This window comes from Oncorhynchus gorbuscha, linkage group LG18 (genome assembly GCF_021184085.1).
Source record: "Oncorhynchus gorbuscha isolate QuinsamMale2020 ecotype Even-year linkage group LG18, OgorEven_v1.0, whole genome shotgun sequence".
NCBI classification, from domain to species: Eukaryota; Metazoa; Chordata; class Actinopteri; order Salmoniformes; family Salmonidae; genus Oncorhynchus; species Oncorhynchus gorbuscha.
This window is the reverse complement of record NC_060190.1, coordinates 76,466,428-76,484,375: the sequence shown is the minus strand read 5'-3', so window position 1 is coordinate 76,484,375 and position 17,948 is coordinate 76,466,428. Positions and strand designations below refer to the sequence as shown.

General features: G+C 45.0%; 1 protein-coding gene and 1 pseudogene across 1 annotated transcript in view; one reads left to right on the top strand and one right to left on the bottom strand.

The window, feature by feature from the left end:
- cand2 (cullin-associated and neddylation-dissociated 2 (putative)) overlaps positions 1-5,641 on the bottom strand; it is a 31,976-nt gene extending 26,335 nt beyond the window's left edge. The window contains exon 1 of the mRNA XM_046312630.1: positions 5,447-5,641. Coding sequence (XP_046168586.1) covers positions 5,447-5,514 — 68 coding nt within the window. The 5' untranslated portion in view covers positions 5,515-5,641. The remainder of the gene's footprint in view (positions 1-5,446) is intronic.
- Positions 5,642-6,110: 469 nt separating this feature from the next.
- On the top strand, positions 6,111-13,317 carry LOC124004211 (annotated as a pseudogene).
- The last annotated feature ends 4,631 nt before the right edge of the window (positions 13,318-17,948 follow it).

Below are 17,948 nucleotides of genomic sequence, written 5' to 3'. Positions count from 1 at the left end.
ACCCTCCTGCAGCAAAGCACCCCCACAACATGATGCTGCCACCCCCGTGCTTCACGGTTGGGATGGTATTCTTCGGCTCCAAACATCATCAGTACTTCTGGGTTGGAGCGAGCGGTCGCATCCGCACTTCGCTCCGCAGGTAGTATAACTTTTTCATTACATTTCATTACATTTCATTATAGTACAACGGTTTGATTTGTCTAATCTTAGCAATTCCTTCTTAGCTAGCTACATAGCCGTCTTTGTATCAAAGGTAATTGCGTAATTATCATATTTCGTCGTCCTAACGTAGTCTTCACTGCTCTGCCCAGCAGCTAGCCAGCTAGCAAACGTCCACCGATTAGCAGCACTGTAGAAACTATTACACTCAACTGAACGACTTGATTAGTGTAGTGTTAGCTAGCTACATAGCTGTCTTTGCTGTCTTCGTATCCAAGATAATTTTGTAGTTTAGAGTGTTTAGTCTTAGAATGATTATCTTAATTTACCGAGGTTAGCTAGCCAGCTATTTGTCGTCCTTAACGTAGGAGACACTGCTAGCTAGCCAACAGCTAGCCAACGTCTTCCGAATAGAACTCAACAACCCGGTCGCATTCCGCTTCGCTCCACAGGTAGTATCACATTTTCACTTCATTTCATTACAGTACTACAGTTTGATTTGTTTGATCGTAGCTAGCTACATAGCTAGCTACATAGCCGTCTTTGTATCAAAGATAATTGTGTAGTCTAGAGCGACTTTCTAGGTTAGCTAGCCAGCTATTGTCGTTCTTTTAACGCAACGTAACGTAATCAACACTGCTAGCTAGCCAGCTAGCCCCCGAATAGCAGCACTGTAGAAACTATCACACTCAACGGAACGACTTGATTAGTGTAGTGTCAACAACGCAGCCACTGCCAGCTAGCCTACAAAGTCAACAACGCAGCCACTGCCAGCTAGCCTACTTCAGCAGTACTGTATCATTTTAATCATTTTAGTCAATAAGATTCTTGCTACGTAAGCTTAACTTTCTGAACATTTGAGACGTGTAGTCCACTTGTCATTCCAATCTCCTTTGCATTAGCGTAGCCTCTTCTGTAGCCTGTCAACTATGTGTCTGTCTATCCCTGTTCTCTCCTCTCTGCACAGACCATACAAACGCTCCACACCGCGTGGCCGCGGCCACCCTAATCTGGTGGTCCCAGCGCGCACGACCCACGTGGAGTTCCAGGTCTCCGGTAGCCTCTGGAACTGCCGATCTGCGGCCAACAAGACAGAGTTCATCTCAGCCTATGCCTCCCTCGAGTCCCTCGACTTCTTGGCACTGACGGAAACATGGATCACCACAGACAACACTGCTACTCCTACTGCTCTCTCTTCGTCCGCCCACGTGTTCTCGCACACCCCGAGAGCTTCTGGTCAGCGGGGTGGTGGCACCGGGATCCTCATCTCTCCCAAGTGGTCATTCTCTCTTTCTCCCCTTACCCATCTGTCTATCGCCTCCTTTGAATTCCATGCTGTCACAGTTACCAGCCCTTTCAAGCTTAACATCCTTATCATTTATCGCCCTCCAGGTTCCCTCGGAGAGTTCATCAATGAGCTTGATGCCTTGATAAGCTCCTTTCCTGAGGGCGGCTCACCTCTCACAGTTCTGGGCGACTTTAACCTCCCCACGTCTACCTTTGACTCATTCCTCTCTGCCTCCTTCTTTCCACTCCTCTCCTCTTTTGACCTCACCCTCTCACCTTTCCCCCCTACTCACAAGGCAGGCAATACGCTCGACCTCATCTTTACTAGATGCTGTTCTTCCACTAACCTCATTGCAACTCCCCTCCAAGTCTCCGACCACTACCTTGTATCCTTTTCCCTCTCGCTCTCATCCAACACCTCCCACACTGCCCCTACTCGGATGGTATCGCGCCGTCCCAACCTTCGCTCTCTCTCCCCCGCTACTCTCTCCTCTTCCATCCTATCATCTCTTCCCTCTGCTCAAACCTTCTCCAACTTATCTCCTGATTCTGCCTCCTCAACCCTCCTCTCCTCCCTTTCTGCATCCTTTGACTCTCTATGTCCCCTACCCTCCAGGCCGGCTCGGTCCTCCCCTCCCGCTCCGTGGCTCGACGACTCATTGCGAGCTCACAGAACAGGGCTCCGGGCAGCCGAGCGGAAATGGAGGAAAACTCGCCTCCCTGCGGACCTGGCATCCTTTCACTCCCTCCTCTCTACATTTTCCTCCTCTGTCTCTGCTGCTAAAGCCACCTTCTACCACTCTAAATTCCAAGCATCTGCCTCTAACCCTAGGAAGCTCTTTGCCACCTTCTCCTCCCTCCTGAATCCTCCCCCCCCTCCCTCTCTGCAGATGACTTCGTCAACCATTTTGAAAAGAAGGTCGACGACATCCGATCCTCGTTTGCTAAGTCAAACGACACCGCTGGTTCTGCTCACACTGCCCTACCCTGTGCTCTGACCTCTTTCTCCCCTCTCTCTCCAGATGGAATCTCGCGTCTTGTGACGGCCGGCCGCCCAACAACCTGCCCGTTTGACCCTATCCCCTCCTCTCTTCTCCAGACCATTTCCGGAGACCTTCTCCCTTACCTCACCTCGCTCATCAACTCATCCCTGACCGCTGGCTACGTCTCTTCCGTCTTCAAGAGAGCGAGAGTTGCACCCCTTCTGAAAAAACCTACACTCGATCCCTCCGATGTCAACAACTACAGACCAGTATCCCTTCTTTCTTTTCTCTCCAAAACTCTTGAACGTGCCGTCCTTGGCCAGCTCTCCCGCTATCTCTCAGAATGACCTTCTTGATCCAAATCAGTCAGGTTTCAAGACTAGTCATTCAACTGAGACTGCTCTTCTCTGTATCACGGAGGCGCTCCGCACTGCTAAAGCTAACTCTCTCTCCTCTGCTCTCATCCTTCTAGACCTATCGGCTGCCTTCGATACTGTGAACCATCAGATCCTCCTCTCCACCCTCTCCGAGTTGGGCATCTCCGGCGCCGCCCACGCTTGGATTGCGTCCTACCTGACAGGTCGCTCCTACCAGGTGGCGTGGCGAGAATCTGTCTCCTCACCACGCGCTCTCACCACTGGTGTCCCCCAGGGCTCTGTTCTAGGCCCTCTCCTATTCTCGCTATACACCAAGTCACTTGGCTCTGTCATAACCTCACATGGTCTCTCCTATCATTGCTATGCAGACGACACACAATTAATCTTCTCCTTTCCCCCTTCTGATGACCAGGTGGCGAATCGCATCTCTGCATGTCTGGCAGACATATCAGTGTGGATGACGGATCACCACCTCAAGCTGAACCTCGGCAAGACGGAGCTGCTCTTCCTCCCGGGGAAGGACTGCCCATTCCATGATCTCGCCATCACGGTTGACAACTCCATTGTGTCCTCCTCCCAGAGCGCTAAGAACCTTGGCGTGATCCTGGACAACACCCTGTCGTTCTCAACTAACATCAAGGCGGTGGCCCGTTCCTGTAGGTTCATGCTCTACAACATCCGCAGAGTACGACCCTGCCTCACACAGGAAGCGGCGCAGGTCCTAATCCAGGCACTTGTCATCTCCCGTCTGGATTACTGCAACTCGCTGTTGGCTGGGCTCCCTGCCTGTGCCATTAAACCCCTACAACTCATCCAGAACGCCGCAGCCCGTCTGGTGTTCAACCTTCCCAAGTTCTCTCACGTCACCCCGCTCCTCCGCTCTCTCCACTGGCTTCCAGTTGAAGCTCGCATCCGCTACAAGACCATGGTGCTTGCCTACGGAACTGTGAGGGGAACGGCACCTCAGTACCTCCAGGCTCTGATCAGGCCCTACACCCAAACAAGGGCACTGCGTTCATCCACCTCTGGCCTGCTCGCTTCCCTACCACTGAGGAAGTACAGTTCCCGCTCAGCCCAGTCTAAACTGTTCGCTGCTCTGGCCCCCCAATGGTGGAGCAAACTCCCTCACGACGCCAGGACAGCGGAGTCAATCGCCACCTTCCGGAGACACCTGAAACCCCACCTCTTTAAGGAATACCTAGGATAGGATAAAGTAATCCTTCTACCCCCCCCTTAAAAGATTTAGATGCACTATTGTAAAGTGGCTGTTCCACTGGATGTCATAAGGTGAATGCACCAATTTGTAAGTCGCTCTGGATAAGAGCGTCTGCTAAATGACTTAAATGTAAATGTAATAACGATGGTCATTATGGCCAAACAGTTCTATTTTTGTTTTATCAGACCAGAGGACATTTCTCCAAAAAGTACGATCTGTGTTCCCATGTGCAGTTGCAAACCGTAGTCTGGCTTTTTTATGGCGGGTTTGGAGCAGTGGCTTCTTCCTTGCTGAGCGACCTTTCAGGATATGTCGATATAGGACTCGTTTTACTGTGGATATAGATTATTTTGTATCTGTTTCCTCCAGCATTTTCACATGGTCCTTTGCTGTTGTTCTGGGATTGATTTGCACTTTTCGCACCAAAGTACGTTCATCTCTAGGAGAGAACGCGTCTCCTTCCTGAGCGGTATGATGGCTGCGTGGTCCCATGGTGTTTATGCTTGTGTACTATTGTTTGTACAGATGAACGTGGTACCTTCAGGCATTTGGAAATTGCTCCCAAGGATGAACCAGACTTGTGGAGGTCTACAATTCTTGGCTAATTTCTTTTGATTTTCTCATGATATCAAGCAAAGAAGCACTGAGTTTGACGGTAGGCCTTGGAATACATCCACAGGTACACCTCCAATTGACTCAAATTATTTCTATTAGCCTATCAGAAGCTTTTAAAGCCATGACATCATTTTCTGGAATTTTCCAAGCTGTTTAAAGGCAGTCAATTTAGTGTATGTCAACTTCTGACCCACTGGAATTTTGATACAGTGCAATAATCTGTCTGTAAACAATAATCTGTCTTGGAAAAAGTACTTGTGTCATGCTCAAAGTAGATGTCCTAACCGACTTGCCAAAACTACAGTTTGTTAACAAGAAATTTGTGGAGTGGTTGAAAAACGAGTTTTAATGACTCCAACCTAAGTGTATGTAAACTTCTGACTTCAACTGTATATTCTATTCTACCTCTTATTTTCATGGCTCTCCCTATCACACCTGTCATTCAATTATCATAATGTACAGTGAGTGATAAGTCATTTTGAGGTTCTAGAAGATAGCATTACGTCATAATTATTATTGTTGGACCCACTTTAGTGAAAGGAGTAAGAATTTATTTAATCATAACGTTGACGTTATTATTGTTATGCATTTCATTTGTAATAATAAATAGCCTAATCTACACTAAGCGTATTATTTGAATAGGTGAGATACGTTATAGGCCAGTTTTAAAGTCATTAGTAATAAAAGTAGTCAAAAATACTTAGTGGCAGACTGACACACACGAAAAAATGACAGTCATTGTTGATAGCCCACATTATTACTGTCATCCCACACGCAAACATGCATCGCAAAACACTCGGCCTTCTTACCGAAAGTCTTTGTCGGTAGATGTCATTTTCTCCAACAGATTGGAGATATGGTAGGAGATATTCGACATCTTGACTACCAATTACAGTTAATTTATATATGATAAAAGTTGAATGAATAACTTTGAAAATAGTGTAGCAGAAGTTTCAGCCGGAGAACATGGCGAGAGACAGGGTGGCAATAGCGACGAGCTAACTTTGGACAAGAACAAACTGAGAAACATGACACTTTCAGGGGTCGTTATAAATAGGCACGACCGTGTTATGAGTGAGTCGAGTATGAATTCCTAGTTTATACTGACACCTGGTGGAACCAATCAGGAACCAAGGCTCAGCGCATCAGAAACGTTTTTCTTCCTTAAGTTGTACATTTTACTCGAAATCTAATGACACAACCTATATTCGAGCCAATGTCTTAGGTAGTTGAACATGTTATCACTCCAACCTCGTGAAAGTGACAATCTGACACGTTTTCATTTTCGTCAAAAAAACAACTTTATACCGAAAGACGTGCAGTTCGTAGCGAGACGTCCGTTTGACCCGATGATTCTACGCATGAGTTTAGCCAACGTCGCCATACAACCCAGTCTCTCGTTATTAGTACATAAAAACATATTGTGCTCATTTGTAAATATAGTACATAATTAATGAGCGACTGGGTTGCGCCATGACATCGCCTACAAGTGTGATCGTGGAAGCAGTTCAATTCAATGGGCTTTATTGGCATGGGAAGCATATGTTAACATTTGCCAAAGCAAGTAAAATAGATAATAAACAAAAGTGAAATAAACAATTTTAAAAAATGAACAGTAAACATTACAATCGTTTAAAAAAGTTTCTAAAGAATAGAGACATTTCAAATGTCATATTATGGCTATGAACAGTGTTATAACAATGTGCAAATAGTTGAAGTAGAAAAGTGTATGCCTTTCTTCATATTGTACTATCTTCATATTGTACTGTCTTCATATTGTACTGTCTTCATATTGTACTCTCTTCATATTGTACTGTCTTCATATTGTACTGTCTTCATATTGTACTGTCTTCATATTGTACTGTCTTCATATTGTACTGTCTTCATATTGTACTGTCTTCCTATTGTACTGTCTTCATATTGTACTGTCTTCCTATTGTACTGTCTTCATATTGTACTGTCTTCATATTGTACTGTCTTCATATTGTACTGTCTTCCTATTGTACTGTCTTCCTATTGTACTGTCTTCATATTGTACTGTCTTCCTATTGTACTGTCTTCATATTGTACTGTCTTCATATTGTACTGTCTTCATATTGTACTGTCTTCCTATTGTACTGTCTTCCTATTGTACTGTCTTCATATTGTACTGTCTTCATATTGTACTGTCTTCATATTGTACTGTCTTCCTATTGTACTGTCTTCATATTGTACTGTCTTCATATTGTACTGTCTTCCTATTGTACTGTCTTCATATTGTACTGTCTTCCTATTGTACTGTCTTCCTATTGTACTGTCTTCATATTGTACTGTCTTCATATTGTACTGTCATTGAGCTGGATCCTATCCACATGAAGACTTCCGGGTTTTTCAGATTTTTACCTTCAAAAATAAAAGACCACAGTAAACGCTATGTGTGTGATAGGAATGAATCCATCTGGGCATCATGCTTAAGACATAACAGATCACGTCAGTACAGTTCAAAGGTCGCAGTCATATCAAATCAGTAGTAGTAGTAGACTAAACATAGCAAGATACAGTTTCATCAGCTGTCTGGGTGGCTGGTCTCAGATGATACCCGCAGGTGAAGAAGCCAGACGAGGAGGTCCTGAGCTGCCATGGTAACACGTGGTCTGCGGTTGTGAGGCCGGTTGACCGTACTGCCAAATTCTCTAAAACGATGTAGAGAAATGAACATTTCATTCTCTGGTAACAGCTCTGGTGGACATTCCTGTAGTCAGCATGCCAATTGCAGGCTCTTTCAAAACTTGAGACCCCTGCGGTATTGTGTTGTGTGACAAAACTGCACTTTTTAGAGTGGTGTTTTATTGTCCCCAGCACAAGGTGCACATGTGTAATGATCACATTGTTTCATCAGCTTCTTGACTTGACACATTTGTCAAAGGTGGAAGGATTATCTTGGCAAATGATAAATGCTCATTAACAGGGATGTCAACAAAATTTGTGGACAACATTTTAGAGAAATAAGCTTTTTTTGTTCGTATGGAATATTTCTGAGATCGTTTATTTCAGCTCATGAAACATGGGACAAACACATGACATGTTCCGTTTTATATTTCTTTGTTCAGTGTAGCTAAGATAGTTGACTGAGTGCCATTGATTTGATTTTGAATGAGTTGTGTATCAGGTTAATTCCATTGCCCTGTATGTCTTTATTAAGCTTTTCCTCACTCGAGGGTTATGCAACAAAACTATCATCTTAATTGATTGTAAATCTAGCTATGCCTCGTCTATTACTAACTGCACCTTGACTGATTTGATATGACTGCGACCTTTGACCTGTACTGACGTGGTCTGTTGTGTGTAAAAGCAGGATGCCCAGATGGATTACTACGGCACCAGACTGGCCACCTGCTCTTCTGACAGGTCTGTCAAGAATCTTCCATGTCAAAAATGGAGAACAGATCCTTGTGGCGGATTTGAGAGGGTAAGTGTGACCGAAATGATTTCAGATCTGTTGTGGTTGTTCTTTTTGATCACAGTTTCTTATCTTTTATTAGTTATTTAACCAAGTTATAAATATATATTTATTTATTTATTTTTCCCCCCACCAGCGTTTGATTTGAGGGGAAGATTTCTACCAGGTGTCAGCCTTTATTAGTTATTTAACCTAGTTATATATAAAAATAGATTTCTACCAGGTGTCAGCCTTTATTAGTTATTTAACCTAGTTATATATATAAATAGATTTCTACCATGTGTCAGCCTTTATTAGTTATTTAACCTAGTTATATATAAAAATAGATTTCTGCCGTGTGTCAACCTTGTAGGAAAACATGTGATTGTGATGTTGGAACTTTTTTTTCACATTTTCAAACTCACACGGAGGGAAGTATAAATGTTGGTGTTTTATAATGTTCTCTCTCGCCACAGTCACGAGGGTCCTGTGTGGCAGGTGGCCTGGGCTCAGCCTCATGTAACGGCAACATCCTGGCCTCGTGTTCCCGCGACAGGAAGCTGATCGTCTGGAAGGAGGAGGAACGGTACTTGGGACAAAATGTACGAGTACACTGGACACGACTCTTCAGGTAAGAGAGCCTCTCCTGGATGTGTTTACACCAGCCTAGCCCAGCCTGACTCTAACCCTATTCCCCACAGCCATCCAAGTTGTGACCCCCCCAGGGTTCCTACATGGGTGGACTCAGAAATCAACTGATCAAGCGCCTTGCAGTACTCGCCCAGTCGGCCGATATCTCCACTGGTCAAATCAAACCAATCAAAGAAAAATGTTTATTTGTTGTTAATTGCTTAACCCTTAATTGCTCCAGGGGGACGGAACCTTGGCTGACCCCTGACCCCTGACCCCTGACCCTGTGCTTCAGGGGGTTAGGTTAAAAGGCAAGCAAAATAAGCATTTCTGTGGACTGTAAAGAAAATGGGCAATAATGTATTCTGGGAAACATAACAGTATGTATATGTATATACTGTACTCTATATCATCTACTGCATCTTTATGTAATACATGTATCACTAGCCACTTTAAACAATGCTACTTAATATAATGTTTACATACCCTACATTACTCATCTCATATGTATATGTATATACTGTACTCTATATCATCTACTGCATCTTTATATAATACATGTATCACTAGCCACTTTAAACTATGCCACTTTTGTTTACATACCCTACATTACTCATCTCATATGTATATACTGTACTCGATACCATCTACTGCATCTTGCCTATGCCGTTCTGTACCATCACTCATTCATATATCTTTATGTACATATTCTTTATCCCATTACACTTGTGTCTATAAGGTAGTAGTTTTGGAATTGTTAGGTTAGATTACTTGTTGTTTATTACTGCATTGTCGGAACTAGAAGCACAAGCATTTCGCTACGCTCGCATTAACATCTGCTAACCATGTGTATGTGACCATTAACATCTGCTAACCATGTGTATGTGACAAATATATTTGATTTGATGTTAAAGATCTGTGAATTTTGTTGTACGTTATTGGTTGTTATAAACCGGGTGGTTCGAGCCATGAATAATTATTGGCTGAAAGCCGTGGTATAACAGACCATATACCACGGGTATGACAAAAAAAAACTTCTTTTTTTTTTACTGGTATAATTATGTTGGTAACCAGTTTATAATAGCAATAAGGCACCTCGGGGGTTTGTGGTATATGGCCAATATATCACGGCTAAGGGCTGTGTCCAGGGGATCAACAGTGGGACATTAAGAAGATCAGCAACACAGTGAGAACAATGTTTACGTTTTAAATTAATGTACTTTATCACTGTGTGGTCTGACGTAAAACCCTACAGCTTTCTATTCTCATAACAGTATGCTGTGTTCGTATGAATAAAACCTGAATGTTTCAGGCTAAAGTAGTCGACATTTGAATTGTTAGACATGTTGTATGTATGAACAGGCTTTATTTATTTTTTAAAAACAGTCTGTCAATGTGACTGTGTGTTGTAACAACCCAATGTCCTCCCTCTGTTCTGATTGGCTGTAATGCAGTGAGCTGGGCTCCAACGGTGGTGCCAGGTGGTCTGATAGACCAGCCATCGGGTCAGAAACCCAACTGCACCAAGAGGTTTGTCTCAGGAGGCTGTGACAACCTGGTCAAGCTCTGGAAGTGAGTCAAGGGGTTCTTCTCTGTTAATGTTTAAATGCACAGCACCGCTATAGTTCTATAAAAATACAGAAAATATTCACTTACAATAGCAACATGATGAAATAGCGTGAGCCACTTCGTGGAAAGTGTTACTAAATAGGTTCCTATGGTAACCAGACAGGTAAATAGATTCCTATGGTAACCAGACAGGTAAATAGGTTCCTATGGTAACTAGACAGGTAAATAGGTTCCTATGGTAACCAGACAGGTAAATAGGTTCCTATGGTAACCAGACAGGTAAATAGGTTCCTATGGTATACAGACAGGTAAATAGGTTCCTATGGTAACCAGACAGGTAAATAGGTTCCTATGGTAACCAGACAGGTAAATAGGTTCCTATGGTAACCAGACAGGTAAATAGGTTCCTATGGTAACCAGACAGGTAAATAGGTTCCTATGGTAACCAGACAAGTAAATAGGTTCCTATGGTAACCAGTCAGGTAAATAGGTTCCTATGGTAACCCGACAGGTAAATAGGTTCCTATGGTAACCAGTCAGGTAAATATGTTCCTATGGTAACCAGACAGGTAAATAGGTTCCTATGGTAACCAGACAGGTAAATAGGTTCCTATGGTAACCAGACAGGTAAATAGGTTCCTATGGTAACCAGACAGGTCTGTATGTCTTCTTTCTTAGAGAGGAGGATGGCCAATGGAAGGAAGACCAGAAGCTGGAGGCTCACAGTGATTGGGTCAGAGATGTAGGTTGGGCTCCCTCCACAGAGACTACCCAGGTACGTCTCTACTACTATCAGAGATAAACAGTGTTGTGTTTGATTCAGGCTCGTCTCATACGACCAACAAACTGCCGAAGGTCAATTCCAGTTTAGTTCATTCTGTCAATTCCAACTATTTGAAAAAAGTGGCAGTTTTATTTACAATAGAGATGTTTTCGCTCTTAAATAAATGTCACTTCCTGAATTTAAATGGATTTGGACACATAACCACGTTCGATCATCTTGTAAGGTCTGTTGGGACCCTCGTGAACGGCAGTTTAAAATAAAACAGTTCTTTGTTGTGGTCTTGTCTGCTAGTGACATTTATCTCATAACAAAAAACTCTCTCTTGCTGTCTGACTGCAGGACGGCGGGGTCTTCATCTGGACGTGTGACGACCCTTCAGGTAACAAGTGGACGGATAAACTACAAGTTCAACGATGTGGCGTGTCAGCTGGTCCATCACCGGGAACATCCTGGCTGTGTCCGGAGGGGACAACAAGGTCACACACGCACACACACCAAGGTCAGTACATACACACCCACCAAGGTCAGCACACACACACACACACACACACACACACACACACACACACACACACACACACACACACACACACACACACACACACACACACACACACACACACACACACACACACACACACACACACACACACACACACACACACACACACACACACACACCAAGGTCAGGTTTGAATTGTTTGCTATTTCACTATATAAACCTTTTTACATTTTCTATCAAATGTTGAAAGCGAAAAAAAATATGAAAGCAACTCTTTATTTCAAGCAATGATTTTATTGGTGAAATGCCAGAAATGGGTAACATTTTGATCTGCAGCTATATGTATAATTCACACCCACTTAGCAGAAGCTTTTATCCACAGCGACTCGGTGCTGTTACAAATGATCCCCTTGTTTGTCTTTAATTGTGACTTTCGTTGCCTGTCTCTCGGTGACTCTGTGGAAGGAGTCAGCGGACGGCCAGTGGGCTTGCATCAGCGATGTCAACAAAGTCCAGGGAGCCGTATCAACCATCACAGATGGAGCAGCGAGTGAACTACCACCTAGCCTAGTCCCAGATCTGGGCTAACTACCACCTAGCCTAGTCCCAGATCTGGGCTAACTACCACCTAGCCTAGTCCCAGATCTGGGCTAACTACCACCTAGCCTAGTCCCAGATCTGGGCTAACTACCACCTAGCCTAGTCCCAGATCTGGGCTAACTACTACCTAGCCTAGTCCCAGATCTGGGCTAACTACCACCTAGCCTAGTCCCAGATCTGGGCTAACTACCACCTAGCCTAGTCCCAGATCTGGGCTAACTACTACCTAGCCTAGTCCCAGATCTGGGCTAACTACCACCTAGCCTAGTCCCAGATCTGGGCTAAATACCGCCTAGTCCCAGATCTGGGCTAAATACCACCTAGCCTAGTCCCAGATCTGGGCTAAATACCACCTAGCCTAGTCCCAGATCTGGGCTAAATATCGCCTAGTCCCAGATCTGGGCTAACTACCGCCTAGCCTAGTCCCAGATCTGGGCTAACTACCGCCTAGTCCCAGATCTGGGCTTACTACCACCTGTTAAACTCAGGAGCAGCCCTTCTCGCTCTTTGTAACGGGCCATATTTTGTGACATTTTCTTACAGAACGTTTAAGGTGTCATCGTCTCCGATTATCCAGCTTAAATACTTATTCTATAAATTGGTCCAATTTGTTTGTTGGCTCAGAAAAACGCAGGGAATGAGTCCCAAGTGGCACCCTATTCGCTATATAGTGCACTACTTTAGACCCAGAACCCTATTCCCTATATAGTGCATTGTTTTTGACCCTGTTTCGCAAATATGTTTTGGCCTTTATATAGGGAACAGTGTGCCATTTGAGATATCGTCCATGGTTGTCATGAAACTCCACTTTATATAGTGAATAGTGTGCAGTTTGGGATGTTTAGGAAGTGTTATTTTTACTATTTTTGTTTAATGATACTAGTTTTATGCACAATTATGCAAATGGAGGGTGAAATCATAATATTAACCATGGCAGGAAACAGTGGTAAACCTGCTCAGACAAAGACTATACTTGCTTGTCAAATATGAAACTGTACAAGATTTTCCAATTGATTGTTGAAAAGCGAGAATGTTACATTTTTGATATTTTCAAAATGATTTTTGTTTTTTAAATATCTTCAAAGGGAAAATCTGTATTGCTCAGCGGAAGATGTTGGATAAGTGAACATAGTTCACTCAGGACGTTTACCATTGGGGGAATTAAATTGCCAGTTCCTGTCAGCTTAATGGGTTGGCTCTCTAGCTTTGGTCTGCTTAGTTCATTTGACTTCAATTGAACCAGAAAAATAACAGCGAGTGGATTGTCTCGCTTCAGGCTCGGCTATTTATTCCATACCAAAGGCCATATTGGTCTATAACAGATCCTAACAGGGATGGGAAACTCCAGTCCTCAGGGGGCTTGATTGGTGACACACCTATTACCCCAGCTGATACACACCTGACTCCAGTAATCAACTAATCATGGTCTCCAGTTTAGAATACAATTAGTTCTGTCAGGTGTGTTCGCTAGCGCTGAGAACCTGTGATACCAATCAGGCCCCTAAGACCTGGAGTTGACCATCCCTGAATCAGATGGTATCACCATAATCAAACTCCCACTGTGATACCAATCAGGCCCCTAAGACCTGGAGTTGACCATCCCTGAATCAGAATGTGGGAGTTTGATTATGCTGAACCTAGGTGCACCGAGTTATGGCCCGTGTCGTGACTGGGGGGGGGTGGAATGGTGAGGGAGGAGCAGCCCTTGACAAACCGAACAGTAATCTGCTCCTCCTGGTGATTTTCAACAAGGCAGCATGGTGCATCGTCCAGGAGCATGTCATTTCCATAAAATATGTTTACATTTTCAAGGCAGGTAACGCAAATATTGTGATTTTGTCAAGATCAACCCCTTAAACGTGAAAACTCTGAATCTTAAATCATAACTCCACATTGCCTGACATACGTCACTTTGTTTTGAGCCTACTTAACCATCAGCTTTGAGTGGGGCACACGGCTCATACCCGGGAGGCAGCCAGGTGAAAACTGTTCGGTTAACCAGGCCACCTTAATTGAATCCCCTCATTGGTCGTGGTCCCATGACATTGCATCAGCCAATGGTTGCGTGCCACGTTAAAGAGTGTGCCGTCAGGCACCAGATTGCTATAACATGATGTGGTTAGCTGATGTGTAAAATACCTATCCAAGCGTTGTAAGATCTGGGATGCGTCAGCAATGTAGTCGGGCAGGAACGCACTCAAGGTCAGCAACATGGACCTGTGGGAGTGCAGCAACAAGGTTTCTGTGGATGAGGAGATCCGGAGCCGATGATGGAGATTGGCCACATCCTCCGAAAGGCACTCCACCATCACCAGGCAAGGTCTCTGCTAAAACAACCAAAGGCAAAAGGAAAAGAGAGCACCAAGGAAACACCTAGAAAGGTACCAAAGAAACACCTGGAGAGGTGCCAAAGAAACACCTGGAGAGGTGCCAAGGGAACACCTAGAGAGGTGCCAAGGGAACACCTAGAGAGGTGCCAAAGAAACACATAGAGAGGTGCCAAGGGAACACCTAGAGAGGTGCCAAAGAAACACCTACAGAGGTGCCAAAGAAACACCTAGCAACACCTAGAGAGGTGCCAAATAAACACCTAGAGAGGTGCCAAATAAACACCTAGAGAGGTGCCAAAGAAACACCTAGAGAGGTGCCAAAGAAACACCTAGAGAGGTGCCAAAGATACACCTAGAGAGGTGCCAAAGAAACACCTAGAGAGGTGCCAAGGGAACACCTAGAGAGGTGCCAAAGATACACCTAGAGAGGTGCCAAAGAAACACCTAGAGAGGTGCCAAAGAAACACCTAGAGAGGTGCCAAAGATACACCTAGAGAGGTGCCAAAGAAACACCTAGAGAGGTGCCAAAGAAACACCTAGAGAGGTGCCAAAGAAACACCTGGAGAGGTGCCAAAGAAACACCTAGCAACACCTAGAGAGGTGCCAAAGAAACACCTAGCAACACCTAGAGAGGTGCCAAAGAAACACCAAGGAACACCAAGATAGGTGCCAAAGAAACACCTAGAGAGGTGCCAAAGATACACCTAGAGAGGTGCCAAGGGAACACCTAGAGAGGTGCCAAAGAAACACCTAGCAACACCTAGAGAGGTGCCAAAGAAACACCTACAGAGGTGCCAAAGAAACACCTACAGAGGTGCCAAAGAAACACCTAGCAACACCTAGAGAGGTGCCAAAGAAACACCTAGTAACACCTAGAGAGGTGCCAAAGAAACACCAAGGAACACCTAGAGAGGTGCCAAAGAAACACCAAGGAACACCTAGAGAGGTGCCAAAGAAACACATAGCAACACCTAGAGAGGTGCCAAAGAAACACCTAGAGAGGTGCCAAAGAAACACCTAGAGAGGTGCCAAAGAAACACCTAGAGAGGTGCCAAAGAAACACCTAGAGAGGTGCCAAGGGAACACCTAGAGAGGTGCCAAAGAAACACCTAGCAACACCTAGAGAGGTGCCAAAGAAACACCAAGGGAACACCTAGAGAGGTGCCAAAGAAACACCTAGAGAGGTGCCAAAGAAACACCTACAGAGGTGCCAAAGAAACACCTAGGAACACCTAGAGGTGCCAAAGAAACACCTAGAGAGGTGCCAAGGAAACACCTAGAGAGGTGCCAAAGAAACACCTACACAGTCCCTTCCTGTACTCCCTGTTTACTTATGACTGCACGGTCAGGCATGACTCCAACACCATCATTGCCGATGACACAACAGTGGTAGGCCTGATCACCGACAAAGATGAAACAGCCTATAGGAAGGAGGTCAGAGACCTGACCGTGTGGTGCAAGGACAACAGCCTCTCCCTCAATGTGATCAAGACAAAGGAGATGATTCTGGACCACAAGAAAAGGAGGACCGAGCACGCCCCCATTCTAATCGAGGGGGCTGGAGTGGAGTAGGTTGAGAGCTTCAAGCTCCTTGTTGTCCACATCCACAACAAACTAACATCGTCCAAACACACCAAGACAGTCGTGAAGAGGGCACAACAACACCTATTCCCCCTCAGGAGACTGAAAAGATTGGGCATGGGTCCTCAGATCCTCAAAAGGTTTTCCAGCTGCACCATCGAGTGCATCCTGACAGGTTGCATCACCACCTGGTATGGCAACTGCTCGGCCTCCGACCGCAAGGCACTACAGAGGGTAGTGCGTACGGCCCAGTACATCCATAAGACTCCTGAACATCTAATCAAATGGCTACCCAGACTACTTGCATTGCCCCCCCCCCTTTACTCTTAGTTATTATCTATGCATAGCCACTTTAATAACTCTACCTACATTTACATATTACCTCAATTACCTTGACACCGGTGCCCCCGCACATTGACTCTGTACCAGTGTCCCCTGTATATAGCCTCCACATTGACTCTGTACCGGTACCCTCTGTATATAGCCTCCACATTGACTCTGTACCGTAACACCCTGTATATAGCCTCCACATTGACTCTGTACGGTACCCCCTGCATATAGCCTCCACATTGACTCTGTACCGGTATCCCCCTGTATATAGCCTCCACATTGACTCTGTACCAGTACCCCTGTATATAGCCTCCACATTGACTCTGTACCGGTACCCCCTGTATATAGCCTCCACATTGACTCTGTACCGGTACCCCCTGTATATAGCCTCCACATTGACTCTGTACCATAACACCCTGTATATAGCCTCCACATTGACTCTGTACCGGTACCCCCTGTATATAGCCTCCACATTGACTCTGTACCGGTACCCCCTGTATATAGCCTCCACATTGACTCTGTACCGGTACCCCTGTATATAGCCTCCACATTGACCCTGTACCCGGTACCCCCTGTATATAGCCTCCACATTGACTCTGTACCGGTACCCCCTGTATATAGCCTCCACATTGACCCTGTACCCGGTACCCCCCTGTATATAGCCTCCACATTGACTCTGTACCGGTACCCCCTGTATATAGCCTCCACATTGACTCTGTACCAGTACCCCCTGTATATAGCCTCCACATTGACTCTGTACCAGTACACCCTGTATATAGCCTCCACATTGACTCTGTACCAGTACACCCTGTATATAGCCTCCACATTGACTCTGTACCAGTACACCCTGTATATAGCCTCCACATTGACTCTGTACCACCGTAACACCCTGTGACTCTGTACCCACCCTGTAACATACACCCTGTATATAGCCTCCACATTGACTCTGTACCACACCCTGTAACACCCTGTATATAGCCTCCACATTGACTCTGTACCGTAACACCCTGTATATAGCCTCCACATTGACTCTGTAACATAACACCCTGTATATAGCCTCCACATTGACTCTGTACACCCCGTGAACACCCTGTATATAGCCTCCACATTGACTCTGTACCATAACACCTCTGTATATAGCCTCCACATTGACTCTGTAGTACCCCCTGTATATATAACACCCTGTATATAGCCTCCACATGACTCTGACTCTGTACCATAACACCCTGTATATAGCCTCCACATTGACTCTGTAGCCTCCACATTGACTCTGTACCACCCCTGTATATAGCCTCCACATTGACTCTGTACCACCCTGTACACCCTGTATATAGCCTCCACATTGACTCTGTACCGGTACCCCCTGTATATAGCCTCCACATTGACTCTGTACCAGTACCCCCTGTATATAGCCTCCACATTGACTCTGTACCGGTACCCCCTGTATATAGCCTCCACATTGACTCTGTACTAGTACCCCCTGTATATAGCCTCCACATTGACTCTGTACTGGTACCCCCTGTATATAGCCTCCACATTGACTCTGTGACTAGTACCCCCTGTATAT